At 34.7% G+C, this 21,185-nt stretch overlaps 1 protein-coding gene across 10 annotated transcripts; it reads left to right on the top strand.

Moving 5' to 3' along the window:
• Positions 1 to 107: 107 nt before the first annotated feature.
• On the top strand, positions 108 to 20,631 carry LOC141400761 (uncharacterized). 10 transcript variants are annotated; one of them, XM_073980234.1, is made up of 14 exons: positions 108 to 213; positions 283 to 424; positions 487 to 614; positions 684 to 809; positions 1,045 to 1,182; positions 3,450 to 3,566; positions 4,791 to 4,928; positions 5,143 to 5,280; positions 5,780 to 5,917; positions 7,370 to 7,507; positions 11,028 to 11,165; positions 19,535 to 19,654; positions 19,761 to 19,898; positions 19,985 to 20,559. In XM_073980234.1, the coding sequence occupies exons 2-14, from the start codon at positions 344 to 346 to the stop codon at positions 20,550 to 20,552; spliced, it is 2,106 nt and encodes a 701-aa protein (XP_073836335.1). In that variant the 5' UTR covers positions 108 to 213; positions 283 to 343; the 3' UTR covers positions 20,553 to 20,559. The 10 variants fall into 10 exon arrangements, with proteins under 10 accessions (XP_073836335.1, XP_073836336.1, XP_073836338.1 ...); XM_073980235.1 differs by lacking the exon at positions 3,450 to 3,566; XM_073980237.1 differs by lacking the exon at positions 5,780 to 5,917.
• Positions 20,632 to 21,185: the final 554 nt, after the last annotated feature.

Here is a 21,185-nt window from a genome sequence, read left to right as displayed (position 1 = left end):
ATTATGCTACTCAATATTCTTTAGAGCACATGGAACTGATAAGAAGGTTCGAGTTGTTGTAGAGAAATTTCGTACGTTCATTAAAATTTCTATTATTTTAGGCGTCGATAGTACAGCGTCCAAATGACGTAGAGATTTATTCTTCAATAGACTCGTTCATGTTATAGGTGTGAATAAATTGTTTTAAAATCAAAGCTCTATATTTTCTCAGAAGTGAGTAAATTGATTAAGAAAATCTGACAGTTCGTTAAAAGCGAATTTTAAACGAATGTACAACAACAGGGGTTAACTTATATTTATTTCAGCAGTATTATTCAATTTGTTGAAAGTAAAACATTACCAAATGAAATTGTTCATAATTTTGATTATTGTGCTTGTAATAAATGGAACAGTATACACCGAGTTAACAGACGAAGATTATTACGTAAGAAACTTTGGGAATGTTTAAAATAAAAATAATCTATGGTAATATTTTCACAAATACAGGATTTGAACGACAGTAAGGAACATGTACTTGTGGTGGAGTTTATAATAAAAAAATTGACTGAGTTGTCTAAAGCTACATCTGAAATCAATACTAAGTTCGATACTAAAATTGAAGATATAAATATAAGGTATAACATAAATTACAATACTGTTGAAATTAATTATTAATTTTCTATGTATCCGTTCTTATTTAACAGAATTCATGATGTCGAAAAGAAGAACGATGGGATGGATAAGAAACTGATAGATGTCTTAACAAAAATTCAGAAACATGAACAACGTTTAGATTCGTCTTCGAATACGTTAGCAGTTTTAAATGGAAGGTAACTGGAATTATAATTTGTTGGTAAAATATTATTGACACCTCGGCCCCTGTCTACGTCCATGTCCGCTAGAACACATATGGCTTTTTGGAAGTAAAATATTTCAAAAATGTAAAAAAAACATATTTTAGTGGGGGCGGAACTAATGTCTACGTATCTTAAACCGTATAACTTAAATTGGAATTTTGTAGACAGTATTAAATAATTTTCTATGTATTCTTACTTTTTTTAACAGATTTGATGATATAAAAAAGAAATATGATGACATTTCAACAGAATTGCCAAATGTTAAAAAAGATGCCTTAACAAAACTTGAAGATCATGAACAACGGTTAAATAAATCTTCAAAAACGTTAGCAGTGTTAGATGGAAGGTAAATATTATATCTTGTTTGTAAAATGTTATCTATTACCTCGACATATTAACCCTACACCCACATTTTGGTATACCAATATTCACCGATCACAAACGTATAAAGAAACTGTATTGGGGTGTATTGGTGACATAAGGGAAATATGACTTTTTAGAAGGAATATGTTTCAAATAAAAAAATTTTGGAGTCGGAAGCTATGGCTACGTCTATATAACCAAACATATAACGGGGATTCGAATTCTGTAGATATTAGAACGAAGTTAAAATTCTGCAGAATTTTTAATTTTTTAGCTTTACTTTTTTAACAGATTTTATGACGTGAAAAAGAAATATGGAAATGTTAAAAAAGATACCTTATCAAAACTCTAAGATCATGAATATACATACATATTATTTTGTGTCATATTTTATTGTGTCGCTAAAATAATGTGTAAAAATTCGAACCCTGGCTACGTCTATGACCTCTTAAAGCAAAACATTCTAAAAATAAAACAACGAAACTGCGCACAGTGCGAAATATGGGAAGTTTAGTGGAACTTTAAGGAATTTTTAAAGTACATAAAATGAATTAAATTTTAATTGAATTCGTTAGCTAAGTACTCCACTGCAAATGACCCATACTCAGTTTGGCGATTTACTCCGCGAAACGACTTAAAAATGCACTTAAAGTTGCACTTTCGTTTCATATTTTTTTTTTCTAAAAAATATAATTTGGATTCATTAAAAAAATAGCGTGGCGCGGACAAATGGTAAGTCAGTATGCCATGATTTATTTTTCTTAATATTTTACAAAACTATTATAATATTTTACTCTTAAAAAATGCAAAAAACCCTTATTGTTTTCGTGCAATTTTAATCGGAAAGAAGTGCTTTTTTGAAGTTTTCAAAATATTTTTTTTATTTTCCGTGGATATTTCAAAAGTGATTCCCGTACATTCACGTTTTAAGATATATATGATCTGAAAGATTGGGGTCTCCTCAGTTCGTAAAGCCATAAAACAGCTGCGGTAACGTGCGGTCTTCGGAGAAATTCAAGTTTTTTAAAATGACTTCGGAAACTTCATTTAATTGCATTTTCGAAATTGGAAGGTAAACGCGGCGATGAACGCCGTTGTTGACTGTATTTTGAAGAAATGGACTCACTAATATTAACAAATGATGATTTCTGTTAAATTAAGAATCCTCTCGCAATTTCTAATAGTTTTGACCTGTAAATGTTGGAGATTTATATATAGTGCAACATTTTTGAATGCTGTGGTGCAAATACCAATATACGTTAAAAATAGTAATGCAGTTCCAACCTGAACTTGGTCTGCGAGACATTATTAATAAAATTAATGGCACAGACCTACTAAATAGACCGATAAACATTATAGATACAAATGAAAACAAACAGTTATTGACATTTTACTCCTTAATGGATGTCTAGGGTTGTGGGGCTTCACCCAGAAGTGGACCTATGTTGACAGCTTTTATGTGAGGAGGATTTTTATTCGCTAACATCTTAAAATGTACATTTGCATCAAAATCTGTTGCAATTTTTGTCTTCAACATTTAAAATACCTAATATGAGAGAACCCGTCATATGGAGGCTATACCAAAACCGCGTACCTACGATGTTAATATTTCGCACAGATGTTTTCTATTTATGAAGAACATAAATTGCCAAAATACAACCAAATACGTTAGAAAATGTGTCTGTAACATTTAAAATATATCCTATCGACCGGTAACGTTCAATGGGGTCTATACCAAAACGCGAACCTATGTATATTGAAAATATTTTGTACATAAGTTTTCTATCCGCTGAAAACTCAATATACCAATTTGCAGCAAAATCGATTGAAAAATGAATGTAAAACGTATAAACGACAGCCGCCGTTACATGAACGCTACGGGAAACGGCTGGCCTATGTGGCCCAATTTGAGCACCACAATTTCCACTAATATAAGAAACATCTTCGCAAAATTTTAGGAATCTACGCCCTTTACTTTAAAAGTTATTAGTAAAGTTCCGCTAAAGTGCTCATATTTCACACTTTGCGGCGTGTTGAAAATGAAATAAAATCCTAGTTTTTATTATCATTTAATCAAAACTCACCAAAAAGCCCATCAACAAAAATACAACATAAACAGAAAGAAATTATTCAACACATAAAGATCAAAAACCAAAAAAATAATTTTGGTGAGGGCGCATCCCCGGCTATGTCTATGTTACCGACCACACAAAAAATTCGAATTTCTATGTATTTTTATTTTTTAAACAGATTTCATGATGTCAAAAATAAATATGACGGCATTTCAACAGAATTGACAAAGGTTAAAAACGATGCCTTAACAAAACTTCAAGATCATGAACAACGTTTAGAAACATCTTCGAAAAGGTTAGTAGTTTTATTAAATATTGTTGCTATTTATACCCTACACCACACTGTGGTAAGGGGTATTATGTGTTAGTGCATTTGTATGTAACATGCACAAGGAAAAGAGATAGACCCATAGTTCCTTCTAGGGATATGCATAGAATTACTTTCTGAGTCGATTTTTGCATGTCCGTCCGTCCGTTCGCAACGTACAGGTCGCATTTATTGTCCGATTTGGCTGAATTTGGCAGCTAATTTTTTTAGCCGTCGGAAGAACGCTATTGCTTTTGGTGAAAATCGGTTCAGATTTGAATATAGCTCCCATATATATTTTCGTCCGATTTGAGTTATTTGGTGCACCAAACACGCTATATCTGTCCAATTTTGATGAAATTTGGAATTTATGACGAAATTAAGTCTATAAATAAATGTACTAAATTATATCGAAATCGGTTCAGATTTGGATAAAGCTCCCATATATATTTTCGTCCGATTTGAGGTATTTGGTGCACCAAACACGCTATATCTGTCCAATTTTGAAGAAATTTTGAATATGTGTAACTGAATTCTGTCTTAAAATAAATGTGCCAAACTACATCGAAATCGGATCAGATTTGGATACAGCTCCCATATATATATTAGGCCGATTTGACGTACTTGCTGCACCAAACACGCTATTTACGTCCAATTTTGATGAAATTTGGAATGCGTGACTGAATTTGGTCTAGAAATAAGTGTACTAACTTATATCGAAATCGGTTTAGATTTGGATATAGCTTCTATGTATATTTTCACCCAATTTTTCCAATTTTGATGAAATTTGGAATGTATGACGGAATTTTCTCTGGTAATTAGTGTGCCATATTATATAGAAATCAGTTCAAATTGATATATATATCCTATAATTTAGTTATTCATAGTAGTGTAGGGTATCATATAGTCGGCCACGCCCGACTATGATCCTTTCTTTACTGTTTTTTTTTTTAACATTCTTTTAATATATTTCCAATATTCACCAACCACCAACATATACAGAAATTGTACTAGTATTGGGGGGTGACCACTAGGACAAATATGACTTTTTTAAAAGGGGAATGTTCTAAAAGTTAAAAAAGTCCAAAAGTTTAAAAAAAAAATTTGGTGGGGCATCATCTGGCAAAGTCCCTCTTACCGACAATATAACGTAAATTGGAATACTGTATATATTGTTTATTAATTTTCTATGTACTTTATCTTTTTTAACAGATTTAATGATGTGAACAATAAATATGACGACATTTCAACAGAATTATCGAATGTTAAAAAAGATACCTTAACTAAATTTCAAGATCATGAACAACGTTTGGAAACATCATCGAAGACGTTAGCTGAGTTAGGTGGAAGGTACATTGGCCTAAAACATATTGGCCTACAAAGACTTAAATATCAATATTCACCAACCATAAACGTGTACAGACACTGCATTGAAAAAAATATTAAAAAATAATGATGTGGTGCAACCCCTGGCTACGTCCCTGTCACCTACCATATATCGTGAATTGGAATTCTGTAGATAATATTTATTAATTTTCTATGTATTTTTTCACTTTTTTAACAGATTTGATGATGTGAAAAAGAAATACGATGGCATTTCGACAGAATTGTCAAATGTGAAAAAAGATGCCCTCACAAAACTTCAAGATCACGAACAACGTTTAGAAACATCTTCAAAAACTTTAGCAGTTTTGGATGAGAGGTAATTACGAGTCATATTTCTTATATGGTAATGACTTTTTGACTATTTTCTCAAAAATTATTTCCTGTTGCAGAAATGAATGAACTTTTGACTTATTGACCAAAATAGCTTTATTAAATTTTAATATCGAAATAGATCACGCGCAAACATTTTTGGGTTTTTCCATTTATTTTTTTTTTAGCCGGAAGTTTAGCGTGTCGAAACACATTTAAATATTATACGAAGCAAGAAGTTTGTATAAAAGTTATCATCCTAATTTAGACTCTATGCAATTTGAAACTAAAATTCGAATATACATTTTTAAATGACGAGCGCGTTTATTAGGGTAATGACTTATATGCAACTTTTGACTTACATATAAGTTTAGATAAAATCATACATATAAGAAGATTTGATAAAAAACCTTACGCGAAAAATAATTAAAAAATAAAAAAACATATATTGAAATTCTGTACACAGTACTAATAAATTTCGTATGTATTTTTACTTTTTTTAACAGATTCAATGATGTGAAAATGAAATATGACGGCATTTCAACAGAATTGTCAAATATTAAAAAAGATGCCTCGACAAAACATCGAGTTCACGAACAAAGTTTAGAAACAACTTCAAAAACGTTAGCAATTTTAGATGGGAGGTAAACATTATATATATATATTTTTTTGTAAAATATAGCACCTCGACATATTGGTCCTATGCCTATGTTTTAATATATTTACCAACATTCACCGACCACTAAGATGGGGGAAATTATATTAGTACAAGTATGACTTTTTAGAAAAAAAAAACTGTTCCAAAAATTTGTGAACGCTCCTGTCTTCTACCATTGAAAGTGATTTATAATGTTGCAGATTTTATTAAATAATTTTCTATGTATTATTACTGTTGTTGGCGTTTTTATTGTTGGACTGCAGAATTTTACATCTTTGTGTTTATTTCAGCTTTAGTCCATATTTTGTTGTATTCAAGTATTTGAATAACAACAAAATGTTTTACAGTGGATATGAAATTGATTAGTTGCGGGCGGAGGGTCGGGAATACTATAGTTTCAGTTGTCACCAAACAACTTCATCAGTTCCCTTTTCCGCCGACTCTGTATCGATAAACAGGTCAATAAGCCCATCCAGCAAATTAAACAAAATGAGAAATTTGCTATATGGCCCTAAAACTGATTACCCTACAATTTGAGTCGAACTAAAGAATTTTATATCCACCACTGTTTTTATGTCGTCTTTGCATTGCAAAGAATACGAACATAGTGTGTTGCTTCAATAAGCGGGGGTAAAACAACGAGAAAGTTGTTGTTTTTGCATTACGCATTGATCAACAAGGCCGTGCTGATGCCTATTATTGCGGGCGGAGGGTCGGGAATACTATAGTTTCAGTTGTCACCAAACAACTTCATCAGTTCCCTTTTCCGCCGACTCTGTATCGATAAACAGGTCAATAAGCCCATCCAGCAAATTAAACAAAATGAGAAATTTGCTATATGGCCCTAAAACTGATTACCCTACAATTTGAGTCGAACTAAAGAATTTTATATCCACCACTGTTTTTATGTCGTCTTTGCATTGCAAAGAATACGAACATAGTGTGTTGCTTCAATAAGCGGGGGTAAAACAACGAGAAAGTTGTTGTTTTTGCATTACGCATTGATCAACAAGGCCGTGCTGATGCCTATTATTGTTGTTGGCGTTTTTTATTGTTGGACTGCAGAATTTTACATCTTTGTGTTTATTTCAGCTTTAGTCCATATTTTGTTGTATTCAAGTATTTGAATAACAACAAAATGTTTTACAGTGGATATGAAATTGATTAGTTAGGGCCATATAGCAAATTTCTCATTTTGTTTAATTTGCTGGATGGGCTTATTGACCTGTTTATCGATACAGAGTCGGCGGAAAAGGGAACTGATGAAGTTGTTTGGTGACAACTGAAACTATAGTATTCCCGACCCTCCGCCCGCAACTAATCAATTTCATATCCACTGTAAAACATTTTGTTGTTATTCAAATACTTGAATACAACAAAATATGGACTAAAGCTGAAATAAACACAAAGATGTATGTATTATTACTTTTATTAACAGATTTAATGATCTGAAAAAGAAACATGATGGCATTTCAACGGAATTATCAAATATTAAAAAAGATGCATTAACAAAACTTGAAGATCATGAACAACGGTTAAATACACCCTCGAAAACTTTAGCTGTGTTAGATGGAAGGTAAATATTGGTAAAATATCATATAACACCTTGACATATAAATATAACTATTAGCTATTGTTATTAACTATTCATATTTTTATTACCTACCATATTTGAGGATACCCATATAATGTTAACCGAACCATGGTGGGAGTAGTCGTTGATTGACTTTTACACTGCAAGGCAGTTTTTGATTTCACCATCTTGTTTGTTATAGCTTTAATTGCTGCTTTACTGTCCGTTATGATCTTGACAGTAATTGGCTTTGTGTTAGCTTTAAACCAGTTCAGACACTCTGTATTATGATCCGACAGTTGAATGGAGATCCCCGTTTCTTGGCCTTCAATATAGAGACCCAGCCCCGTTCTCCCCCCTAGAACAGCCCTATGTGTAAACCCGCAGCTTCAAGTTGGTATCTGTTCTAAGGTTCCATCGATCCACAAGGCGGCTTCACTTGTTTCAGTTATACGGTCTGATTCAATATGATCTATTGACTCACCCGTTGTAAACCGTAATACGCTTTGGTGGCATGTTTGGTGGTCTCTTTGGATCCATGGCTGCAATGGCTGCTCCATACCTTACCTGAATTTCTATTGGGAGGACAAACAAAATTGTCTCTAAAGCCCTGATTGGTGTAGTCCTCATTGCGCCACTAATACTTAAGCAGCACGTACATTGGACTTTTTGCATTACTTTCACGTTGCATTTCTTGTCCATAGCTGTCGACCATACCACAGAACCATAAGTTAGAGTCGGTCTAATTACGCTTCAGCACAACCAGTGTGTCATCCTAGGATTGAAACCCCATTTTGAGCCTATGGCCCTCCTACAGGTTGACCAACATCTACGGGCTTTATTAGCCCTTTCCTGAATGTGGTCTTTCCATTTAAGTTTCCTGTCCAGAATTACTCCCAGGTACTTAACTGTTAAAGAAATGTTGATCTTCTTATCTAGTAAGCTCCTATTTTCGTTTTCTTATTGAAAAGAACCATTTAAACCTTTCGGTCTGGCCCAGTTGTAAGCTATTTTTAGAGCCGTTTCGGCCCTTCTACAGAGTATATTTGGATTCTTTCCCCTAAGAGGTATTATAACGTCATCTGCATAGCAGATGGGTTCAAATCCATCGTCGGTTAAGGTCCTTTGTAGCCCTAGGTGTCCCTTAAGGATGCCTTTCAGTCTACTAATGTCTTTTTTACTCATTAAAAGTAGTTCGTTTGTTTTGTCCTCGTCTGCAACTAAAGTTCTAATATACATTTTTAAATGACGAGCACGTTTATTAGGGTAATGACTTATATGCAACTTTTGACTTATATATAAGTTTAGATAAAATCATACATATAAGAGATTTGATAAAAAAACATTACGCGAAAAATAATTAAAAAATAAACAAGTAAAAAAGCGTTAAGTTCGGCCTGGCCGAACTTTTCATGCCCTCCACCATAAAATATTCTGAACAAAAATGGAATAATTAGTTTTTATTCCTGTCCCCAACTTTAAGTGGGTACGTTAAAATGTCAGATAATGTACATAAAATGCTTCATTCGGGAGGCCCTTTTTTATGGTGCCTATATCTAACTATGTATGTTGAAAATTTTTGGTGGGCGAGAAATTGGTAGGTACCGTTATATAGGGGTTATAATAAAACATGACAGTTTTTGATGGGAGCCTTTAATGTCAAATAACTCCTAATTCGGTTAAAAATTGTAGCTAGAATCCTCAAAATACCGAAAATCGGTACATAACGGTGAAACTTCAAATGTCATTAACAGCTAGTTCGGAGGTACATATGTATGTGAGCTATAAGAAAATATGAACTTAAATAAACAATTTTTGTTGGCTTTTAAATTTCAAATTATAGAAAGTTCGTCCAAGAAATAAAGCTAAGGTACGGAAAATCGGGAGGTTTGTTTTGGGGCTATACCAAAACATGGACCTACGTGGTTAAACATTTTAAGTAAAATCCTCAAAGTACCGAAAATCGGCAAGTATCGTTATATTGGTGCTATGTTGAAAATTGTTGATGCAGATGTGTGGTAACCACTACAACCTTCAAATGTCAAATTACAGTTAGTTCGGTTAAAAATTGTAGCTAAAATTGCCAATTACTAAAAATTGGGAGGTACCGTTATATGGGAGCCATATCCGAACATGGACCTATATTGACAATTTTTTATGGAGATTTGTTGTGACCACTAAGAACTTCAAATGTCAAATTACTGTTAGTTCGTTTGAATATTGCAGCTAAAATCATCAAATTACTGAAAATCGGGAGCTACTTACTTTATCAATACATCGACCTTTCTTGACAATTTTTTGCGGAGAGGTGTGGTGACCACTAAGAATTTCAAATGTCAAATGTTGAAATTACAGATAATTCGGTTAAAACTTGTAGGTAAAATTCTCAAAATACCGAAAATCCGTTATATGGGGATATCGAAATCCGTTATACCGAGGTACTGTTATATGGGGCTATACCAAAACATGGACCTACGTTCATAATTATTTCGAATATAAGTTTTTTGGTCACTAAGAACCCTAAATATCAAATTTTAGCTAATTCGGTCTAGAAATGTGAATTTAAACGTCAAAATATCTGAAATCGGGCTGTAACGTTATATGGGGGCTATTCCAAAACATGGACCTATGTCCACTAGTTATATAAGTTTATTGACATTTAAGAACCCTAAATGTCAATTTATAGCTAAACCGGTCTGAAAATGTAACTAAAAACGTCAAAATGCCATAAATCGGGGGTACCGTTATATGGGGGCTATACCAAAACGTGTACCTATGTGCACAAGTTTTGTTATATACGTTTATTGACATTTATGGACCCTACATGTCAAATTATAGCTAAATCGGTCTGAACATGTAGCTAAAAACGCCAAAATACCGTAAACTTTTGTTATGTAAGTTTAGTGACGGTTAAGAGCCCTAAATGTCAAATTATAGCTAAATCGGTCTGAAAATGTAGATAAAAACGTCAAAATACCGTAAATCCGGGGTACCGTTATATGGGGGCTATACCAAAACGTGGACCAATGCCCACAACTTTTGTTATGTAAGTTTATTGATACTTAAGAACCCTAAATGTCAAATTATAGCTACATCGGTCTGAAAATGTAGCTAAAATCGTCAAAATAGCGTAAATCGGGGGGTACCGTTATATGGGGGCTATACCAAAACGTGGACCTACGCCCACAACTTTTGTTATATAAGTTTATTGACACTTAGGAACCCTAAATGTCAAATTATAGCTACATTGGTCTGAAAATGTAGCTAAAAACGGCAAAATACCGTAAAATGCTAGAGTGATTACCACGGACGGACGGACGTACGTGCACAGATCGACTCAGAATTTTACTCTGATCAAGAATATATATACTTTATAGGGTCGCAAATGAGTATTTCAATGCGTTACAAACGGAAAAACAAACTTAATATACCCTCCATACTATGGTGGAGGGTATAAAAAAATAAATTGAAATTCTGTACACAGTACTAATAAATTTCGTATGTATTTTTACTTTTTTAACAGATTCAATGATGTGAAAATGAAATATGACGGCATTTCAACAGAATTGTCAAATATTAAAAAAGATGCCTCGACAAAACATCGAGTTCATGAACAACGTTTAGAAACAACTTCAAAAACGTTAGCAGTTTTAGATGGGAGGTAAACATTATATACATTTTCTTGTAAAATATAGCACCTCGACATATTGGTCCTATGCCTAGGTTTTAATATATTTAGATCATTATATATAAGGCATTATATATTAGGCAGTACGCCCGTTATCTAGCAGACACATTATTGCAATTTGCATCAGGGGAAATGTCAGTAGTTATTTTTCCAGTTGTAAACTACTTTGCATGTATATGCCAACCAGGAATAAAATATGGACCAAAAATAAAATTTGTATATTTTTCATACAAAAGTAATGGTCCATTTCACCCGCTAAATAATATCGGATCACCTTACCTCGTGCAAAATTTCGTGACTATTGAGCTATAATTGCGACCTCTAGTGTGCTTATGATTACACTTCAAGCAAAAAACTGGATATATTAGCCTGTAACAATGGAAAGGGCAAGAGTTGGTCTTCCAAATGTTATTTATGTGGGCGGAATGTGTCTTCCAGAAATAAAGATATAACCGGTATATTTTCACAATTTTCACACAAAAGTTATGGTCCATTTAACCCTCTAAACATCATCCGATCACCATCTCAAATTGCAAGCATCTTCTTTGTCATATACTGTTACCTTGTTCGAATTTTCGAGGCCATCGGCTACAAAATCGGATAAAAATTATATTTTTGGTCCATTTCACCCGCTAAATATTTCACGATCATCACCAATTAAAATAGCGATCTATTCTGATGTGAAACCGAACTGCATACCAAAATTTCGTGACGATCGGTCCATAATTGCTACTTGGAGTTTGATTACAATTTATAATGGACACACGGACGGACGGACACACATCTCAAAATCGCTTTATCTCGTCGAGATATGAAGATTGGTATACCACATTGGGGGTCTCCGACGAATATTTCGCGGTGTTACATGAATTTTTCCCAAAACAAACTTATAATACCCTTTCCACATAGTGGTGTAGGGTATAAAAATGGCGGAAGGGTCAATGCTTTCGTTGATATTTTTCACAAGTACTTCTCAGAAATAAAAATTTTGTTTTATTTATTAAAAAGACACAAAAATACAGTTTACTTTTTCGAAATTTTTTTACGTGTGACTACGGACTTACTTTCTGACATCCACAACAATGAATTTTAGGTTAGGGATTTTTCAGCCGATAACAAAACTATCTACCGATAGACAAAACTATCTATCGATATTAAATTTTTAAAAAATAATCGATATTATCGAAAGCGCCATCGATTTTTACCAGCTCTAATGTGTGCCGTAGTACTCCACGGGAAGTGCGTTCTCATCAGAAGGCTTAGAGTTTCCTCGGTTATTTCAATCTTTCTTTGATTTTCCTCACCAGCTGCTTCAGCTCCGACGAAGGTGGTAATGTTGGCGAGACGAACGGCAGGTATATTGACGCTAGGTATATATTACCATTCCCTTGCTTCATCACTGTGGCGTCCGAGGTTGACAACTCTGGAGAGAAAAGAAAGCATAAGTTTTTATGACACATTATAGAGGTCTTCGGTCGGTTTACTCTGTTTGCGTAAAAAAGTTGGTAATTAATTTGTTTTAGTCCGGAAACCTTGTTCTTTACGGTCCATGGTTCCTATGTGTATATTACCTTTGTTTATTTTATCCATCATGGCTTGAGTTGCCGTTTCGCTCCGATTGAGGTTTATCTGGATGACCTCAACCATAAGTCATCCAGTAAGCGGGCTTCTTGCGAGTCGCTGATGGCTTCGACCCCATCTTCGGTGTTGCTCGGTGGTTGCATCTTCTTCTTCCCCGACTCGTGCGCTTCCGACTTTAAAGGTGACTACATTACATATGTACTACGCCTTGCCTTTGTCTTTGATAGACTGGCTAGTGAGAGCGCGTCAATTTCAACCACAAGGAGAGTGCCATCCTCTTTTTCCTCCCTATGGAAGACTTTCCACCTCTTCACTTCCAAAGTCTCATTCTGCTTACCAACGAGCTCGAGCATGCGTTCGATCTCCAAATTGCAGCCATACCCTTTGACATATACCGTCGTTTTAGTCAGGTGAGGTATTTGGTGGTCCTTCCTCACTAGCTTCAATTTGCCGTCTTCCCACGGAGTTGTCACACTGTTGATTACTTCCTTGAGAGCGGCCGGGTTTTCGTGCGGGACCATGTGGTATACATGGGCCCTTTAAGCTGCTGGCAATTTTTATTGGTCCACATTTTAAAATGTGGTCCAATATTTTCTCGCTGACCATTTTTTTTATGGCCTGCTGGTGTTCCTTGGGTATTCTCTCGTCCCTGTAGTTTTTCCTGGCTACCTTGGCGTAAGTAGATGGCGGCTCCGTACCAGTCTATGCGGCAAACTTCCTCTTCTGGAAGGTCCTGGGTTTCTTTTCTGAGTCCTTGGAAGGTTTCTTTGGCAGTCTAATTCGCATGGGGTTTGAGTAGGCTTGTTCATTTGCATTTGAGGCGGTATTTTGTTTCTCTGGTGATCTAATCCTCTTCGCCGCTTCCGAGGAAGTGATCTCTTTTGGTGCGGCCAGTTGTTCTTTGTTCAGCCGGAATACACATTTGGTGTATTAAATGTTGTTTATTAGTGAGAAGAAATAAAAGTGCGTAGTTGGAATTTCATAAATATCATTACTTATCCTAAAACCCGAGATTTATGGGGCGTATATATACTTTTGTAAGACTGTGTACTTTAGAAAAACCACAAAATTAGTGTAAGATTGCAAATCTTGAGATACTAGAAAGCTTTGAAGTTGTTCTTATGCATAATATACATACCTTCCTGGGCGTCGATAAATGCACGTTTTTCCTGAGATTTTCTAGGAAGTTAATAGATTCCACAGAATTCTTGGCGCAAATTACATACAGAAGGCACTGAATAGCCTTGTAGTATCGTCTGATACTGTTTTTGGGCATCAAAATTTACAATTATCCGAAACTTTTCGCCCCTATAGTGACGGTAATAATCAGAATGTGAAAACGACGTTGTTCACAGTATAAATTTCATGCTTTTTGGGTAGTGCTTATATTTTGATGCTTTGGGAACAGGTTTGTAACAGAATATTTAACATTTCTGATTTAATTGATACTCAAGGATTGTATTAGCCCATATTACAAGGCAATTCAAGGCCTTCTGTATGTAAATCTCAGGAAAAACAACTTTCTAGGATCTCAAGATTTGCAATATGACACTAATTTTCTGGTTTTTATAAAGTGCAATTCCTAGAAAACGCAAAGAAATAAGCAGGGGCCCTCTTTAACGAGCTATAAAAGAAGTATGACCTTCAATAACGGCATTTCTTCTTCTTTATTTGCAAATCCGTTATCTGGATATGAGCGATCATACAATAAATTATAAATATATTTATGTATTTTATTTTATATTATGGGCATTATACAGGCATAAACAGCGCTCTATTTCTTGGAGCCGAAATCACAGTCCAGTCTTGGATATTTTTCAGCCAGTTCAGTTTTCTTCTATCTCTTCCTATTTTTCCTTCTATTTTACGAGTACCTTTTATAGTGGTTTGTAGAAACTTATATTTGCCATTTCTCATGAGATGTCCCAATTATGCAATTTTTGGAGCTTTGGCGTGTTGCAACAGTTGTCTTTCTAATACATTCTTCTCAGAACGTCCGGGTTATTTACATGGTCAGTCCATGGTATCTTTAAAATCCTTCGGTAGACCCATATTTCGAAAGTTTCAAGTTTTTTCTCATCGGCAATTTTGATAATCCACGTCCGAACTGCGTAGAGTAGTACAGACCAGATATAGCATTTCACAAATCTGGCATTTGTTGAGAGGCTTATATCGTGATTTGTAAAAACTTTTTTGTACTTGAAAACTGCATATCTGGTCATCTCTATATGTCGTTTAATTTCCTTTGACGTATCCCACTTTTCGTTTAGTAATACACCAAGATATGTGAAATTAATGAATATTTCGATAATGTTATTATTAAGTTTTAGTGTGGTGTGATATTGATAGTTTTTCTTACTCACAACCATATATTTCGTTTTTTAATGTTTATTTTTAGACCACATGTTTCGCTCACACAAGAAAGTTCGTCTACGAGCTTTTGTAAACCATTTATGCTGGCAGCTACTATTGCGATGTCATCTGCATATCGTATGTTGTTTATTATTTGCCGATGTACTTTTATTCCTGTTCTTTTATTTTCAATGGCTTCATTAAATATTTTCTGGGAATAGACGTTGAAAATCAAAGGGGATAATATGCATCCCAGTCTCACTCCTCTTGATATTGTAATTTCGTCGGTTGGTTCACCATTGATCACAGACCTAGCTTTTTGATTCCAATATACGTTTTTTATACATCCTACTTCTTTCTCCCCAACTCCAATTTCCATCAAAATTATGATTAATTTGTCGTGTTGGACAGTGTCAAACGCCTTATCATAGTCTGTGATGCAAAGGAAAACGTCTTTCTGTATATCTGTGCAATTCTGAACCAGTATCAGCATGGATAGCAAAGCTTCTCTCGTCCCCATACCTTCCTTGAACCCAAACTGTGGGTCTCCCATAGCTTTTTCACATATAGGGTATATTCTTGTGTGCATGATTCGAAGAAATATTTTTAGTATGTGACACATAAGGCTAATGAGTCTGTACCAGGGATGGAAAAATTCAGTACAATAGTACGTTTTTCAGTACCATTTCACTATAAATAGTACTGAAGTTCCACCGCGGCCAATTCAGTACCATTTCTAAAAAAAATATGTAGAAATTAAAATGCGGAATTCACACTTTGCTTCCAAGATTAAAATTTTTATTCATTCAAGTTGCAAAAAAATTAAAAATCTGGATGCATGTTCCTTCATATTGGGAATATATCAAAATATGAACCTACATAGATAATTTTCTTCGTTACTGACGTAAAAAAAAGTTTTCATCGGCCACCAAAACATTTTTTGACTATAAACAGAGCTTCATATAATATAAACAGAGCTTCGCGGAGGCGATCATGGCGAACGTGGACCTGCACTGACAAATTTCTGGGGGAGAGTTTTGTACCTCCAACAAGAACTAAATACCAAATTTAACCTGTTTTGGTATGATAATGTGACTCAAACATTCAAAATGACGAAAATCTGGAACCGTTTTGTGGGGGCTATATCGAAACCTGAACCGATAGAGCCCATTTGTAATACTAAACATGCTAGGAGTAATTAATTAAAATATTGCGAACTGTATTTTGATTTCAACAGACGGACCCACATGGTTATTTACTTTATAGGATCTCCGACGAATATTTCGAATTGTTACAAAGGGAATGATTCGGCAGGTATTTGATCAGGTCCTGTATATTTTTGTCCTTTAGCGTTATAATAGCTTGTTTCACTTCAGACTACGTTATTGGATTTCTACCACTATTTATATTAATGTTTTCGTTGCAGGATCGGGTTATATCCGTAAATAATTCTTCTGTAAATGACCTTCGCCTTAATAAGGCAAAAATAAAAAATAATTTCAGCGTGAGCCAGGCTGGGATTCGAACCTGGGTCCAGGCGTCTTAGCGTTCTAAGCCACCATCAACTTGTCTAAACATTAATAGACAATAATTGATGATCAAAATCTTCTGATACAGAAGAGCAAGTACTACTGACGTAGGAATAAAACTTACCATGTTATTTGTGAACATTGCAAAATGGAATTACCAAGCAGGACTATAGGAAATGTTTGGAGTTTCAGTTAACTGGCATAATTTCGCATATACATTTATGTAATGAAGTGCGATATATATACTAGATACCAAGCTTAGCCTTCGTCTGCCACAAAAACAACATCCTAATATGCCTGAAGAACGGTCTAACCACCCGTGAAACGTAGCATAATGGTTGGATGCGTGGGACTTCGGTAGACTCCTAATTTTTCGATGTATCTCTTAGGACTAAACAGCTCAACTCGAAAGAGAATTTATTAAATTCTTCGACGTATTTTTCCAATGGTTCTTTATTTGTTCTACTTCAAAAACTGTCTGATTTTTATTATCTATGAGCGTTGTTGGGGTAGATTTTCTATAGATTCCGGCAGCTTCTTTAAAATTTTTAGGCAGATTGAAGTCATCATGCATACTTTGCAGATGTTCAATTTCTCGACAATTCCTATTTAAGAGTGCATTTTTGGCAGCACGGGTTGCTGTTCGTATTTCTTTGTTGATTTTCCGTAATCAACGTTTTTAAATTTACTGCGTTCTGCTCGTACCTCTAAAATTTCATCAGTCATCCATTCTTCATTTTTTACTAGTGCAGTTTCCAAGAGTGTTTTCTGTTATTTTGCATATTATCCCAAAGATTTTCCACATCATTTGAGTCGATCCTTTAAAGTTCCTTATTTATGCTATCCCTCACTTCGTTTTTAATGATTGGATCATTGAGTTTTTCACAATTATTTCCGGGCCGTTTCTTCTTTTTTCGAGTTGTTGCCAATTTTATACGAATGTTGAGCATCAGAAGGTTGTGATCCGATGGCACATCTGCTCCTGGATATGCAGAGCATTTGGTCACGCAGAATGTCAGCATCATTTGATGCCAGACGCACTTCAAACTTTGAAAAGTTGTACATTAGTGAGATGATCTTTACTTAGTTTGATTCTACTTTTACTTTAACAGGAAAATCGTGAAAATTGTGGTTTAATCACAAGATGATAGAAAACAAAAAAGACACGTTGGCTTCAACCAATTTTTACCCATTTTTATACCCTCCACCATATGGAGAGTATAATTAAATTTGTCATTCCGTTTGTAACAAATCGAAATATTCGTCGGAGACCCTATAAAGTATATATATTATTGATCAGCATAAAATTCTATGTCGATTTAACCATGCCCGTCTGTCCGTCCGTCCGTCTGTCTGTCTGTTGAAATCAAGATACAGCTCGCAATTTTAAAGATAGAGAGTTAATATTTGGTACAGAAGTTTTTATTACTTGCAGGATGGTTGGTATTGAAAATGGGCTATATCGGTCCACGTTTTGATATAGCCCCCATAGAACGGTACCACCCGATTTTCGGTATTTTGAAGGTATTAGCTTTATTATCACACCGAAATGACTGAAATTTGGCACTCAGGCTTCTTTTAGGGTATAAAACTTTCCCCCAGAATTTTGTCTGCATCGGTCCACGCCTTCTTATAGCCCCCATAGAACGGTACCTCCCGATTTTCGGTATTTTGAAGGTTTTCGCTTCATTATCACACCGATATGGCTGAAATTTGGTACTCAGTCTACGTTGGGGGTATACAACTTTCCCCCCGGAATTTTCTCGGTATCGGTCCATGCCTTCATATAGCCCCCATAGAACGGTATTTTAAATTTTCGGTATTTTGAGCGTTTGGTGTTCTCAGCTTTCCTCCGAAATAGCTGAAATTTGGTATTTAGACATCGTTGGGGGTTCTCAACTTTCCTCTTTAAATTTGTCGTATAGGTCCACGCCGTCATATAGCTCCCATGGAAAGGCACCTCCCGATTTTCGGTATTTTTAATATTGTGGCTTCAATATTCCACCAAAATGGCTGAAATTTGGTATTGAATTTTCGTTGCGTCTAAAATTGAATTGAAACTAATTTTTCCATTTTACTTCAATACATTTCGTGGTGGAGTGTATACAAGTTCGGCCCGGCCGAACTTAACGCCGTTCTTACTTGTTTTACATAAACATAGCCACAGCTTCCTCGAAAATTAACTTTTTACGCCAATATTTTAATTTTATCCAAAAGTATTTAAATTGTATAATATATACTTATATCTTCAATTCTTCAACTATGTTAAATTTCAAAAATATTGCCCATACCCTCTATAGGTTTGCTCTTTGTTGTACTTCACGGTGCGTCTGAACCAACTTAAAATGGAAGGTGCTTAAACCTGGGAAGTTTTTGCGGATTCTGAAAAACAAAAAATCGCCAGAGGACTTTTTAAGTAAATCGCGGTCAAGGTTTACATTATTAGGGTTTTTTAGGTTTTTGCGATTTTGGTTGGAAACGGCAAGTCCTATCGAAATAGCATTATAGAAAATGTTGTAGCTGTGAAAATTCTCTACAAGTTTGACCTTTATGACATTTTCGTAGGCTTAAGCAGATTTTAGATATAAAAGTTCAAATTGGGACAATATAAAACAAGAGAATTTCACTGCTACAACATTTTCTTTAGTCCCATTTCGAAAACATGCGGTTTCCATGCAAAATCGTGAAAACCTAAAAAAACCCTAAAAATGTGAACTTTGACCTCCGGCTTTTTTTGGTTTTTCTCATCTATGGACATTGTTTTTTTCAGAATCCGTAACAACTTTCAAGCACCTTCCATTTAAAGTTGATACAGGTGCACCGTGACTTACTGGCAGATTGTTTGAAATTATTTGTATCAAAACTTTTTGATTTTATTAGAATCAACAAATTAAATTCCCGTCTGGATGTATCAACCAAAGAACACTCAACATTTAAGGACGAGATAATGAAACGTGTAGCAGAATATAAAAATGCTTTCCAGAACGATTTAAAAAAGAAGTAAGTAATTTGCAAAACGATCATCAAAACGATGCGCATCATTTGTATATGTATGTTATACAAATAAATAATTTGCTTGTTTTTTTATTTTCATAAATGTATACAGTATTGCGGACATTAACCAAGTGCTTAGCACTTCCGCTAATGAAGTTTTAACCTTCAAAAATGAAATTTCAAAAACCTTAAAGGATCACAATGCAGCACTACAAAAGTTGGAAAATAATTTGCGTCAGCATAAGGAAAGGTATTTACATATTAAATTGCTCATAATCAATACTTACATTCTATACACATACATATGTATGTATGAATTGTATATTAATCTTTCAGGCAAGAAAATCAAATAAAAACTTTATGGGAAAATGGATCTCTAGAAAAGAAATCAGATTGGATAGTTATTCTACGCCGCCAAGATGGTTCAGTCAATTTCAACCGCAATTGGTTGGAATATAAGAACGGGTTCGGCAATACAAATTCCGAGTTCTTTATAGGGATGGAAAAGCTTCATAATATTACTTCGAATGGTTTGCCCCATGAAATGGTTATCACATTAAGAACTTTTGACGGAAATCAGACCTATGCCAAGTATGATAATATTGTTATCGGCAGTGAGAAAGATCAATATGAGCTAAAAGTTTTGGGTGTCTATAGCGGTGATGCTGGTGATTCCTTGAAACATCTTGAGGGAGAAAAGTTCACTACCATTGATCGTGATAATGATCAGGATGGTAGACATAATTGTGCTGAGGTCTATAAGGGTCCATGGTGGTATTATCAATGTAATCCCGATGCTCAACTGTTTGGTCCATATGAAAAACATAAATCGGGAATGCGTGTACGATGGAGCTCTGATCACATGCATGATTTACAATATGTTGAAGTTAAAATAAAGAAGTGAAAATGTTTTTGTATAATTTTTATATGATATTAAATAACTGACCCGCAAACTTTGTTTTGCCTGTAGTTGGATTCTCTAATTCATTTTTTAGTTAACTACAAAAATCGGTAGAATTTGTCGGTAAGATAGCAACCAAAATAAAGCTGTCGCTAGTCCTACCGATAGCAACAATGTTGTTACCGTTGCTTGATACTTTTTACTGATAATTTTTCGTTTCAACTTAACTTTTAACCACTACACTATAGGCCCAATGGCAGGTTTCTGAGGCAAAAAGTCAAATTTTCAATTCATATATTTAATAAAGTAGTAACGTTTCAAATACCTTGATTTTGTTAAAAAGTCTAAATAAAAAATAAACTTAAACTTTTGGTCCATTTCACCCGCCAAATATTTCACGATCATCACCAATAAAAATAGGGATTTATTCTGGTCTGAACCCGACATCCATGCAAAATTTCGTGACGATCGGTCCATAATTGCGGCCTGGAGTTTGATTACAATTTATAATGGACAGACGGACGGACACACATCTCAAAATCGCTTTATCTCGTCGAGATATGAAGATTGGTATACCACATTGGGGGTCTACGATGAATATTTCGCGGAGTTACATGCATTTTTCCCAAAACAAAC

This window comes from Musca autumnalis, unplaced genomic scaffold, assembly GCF_047663935.1.
Source record: "Musca autumnalis isolate F117 unplaced genomic scaffold, ASM4766393v1 scaffold_4, whole genome shotgun sequence".
NCBI classification, from domain to species: domain Eukaryota; kingdom Metazoa; phylum Arthropoda; class Insecta; order Diptera; family Muscidae; genus Musca; species Musca autumnalis.
The sequence above is the reverse complement of the archived record's forward strand: the minus strand, read 5'-3'. Positions and strand labels throughout refer to the sequence as shown.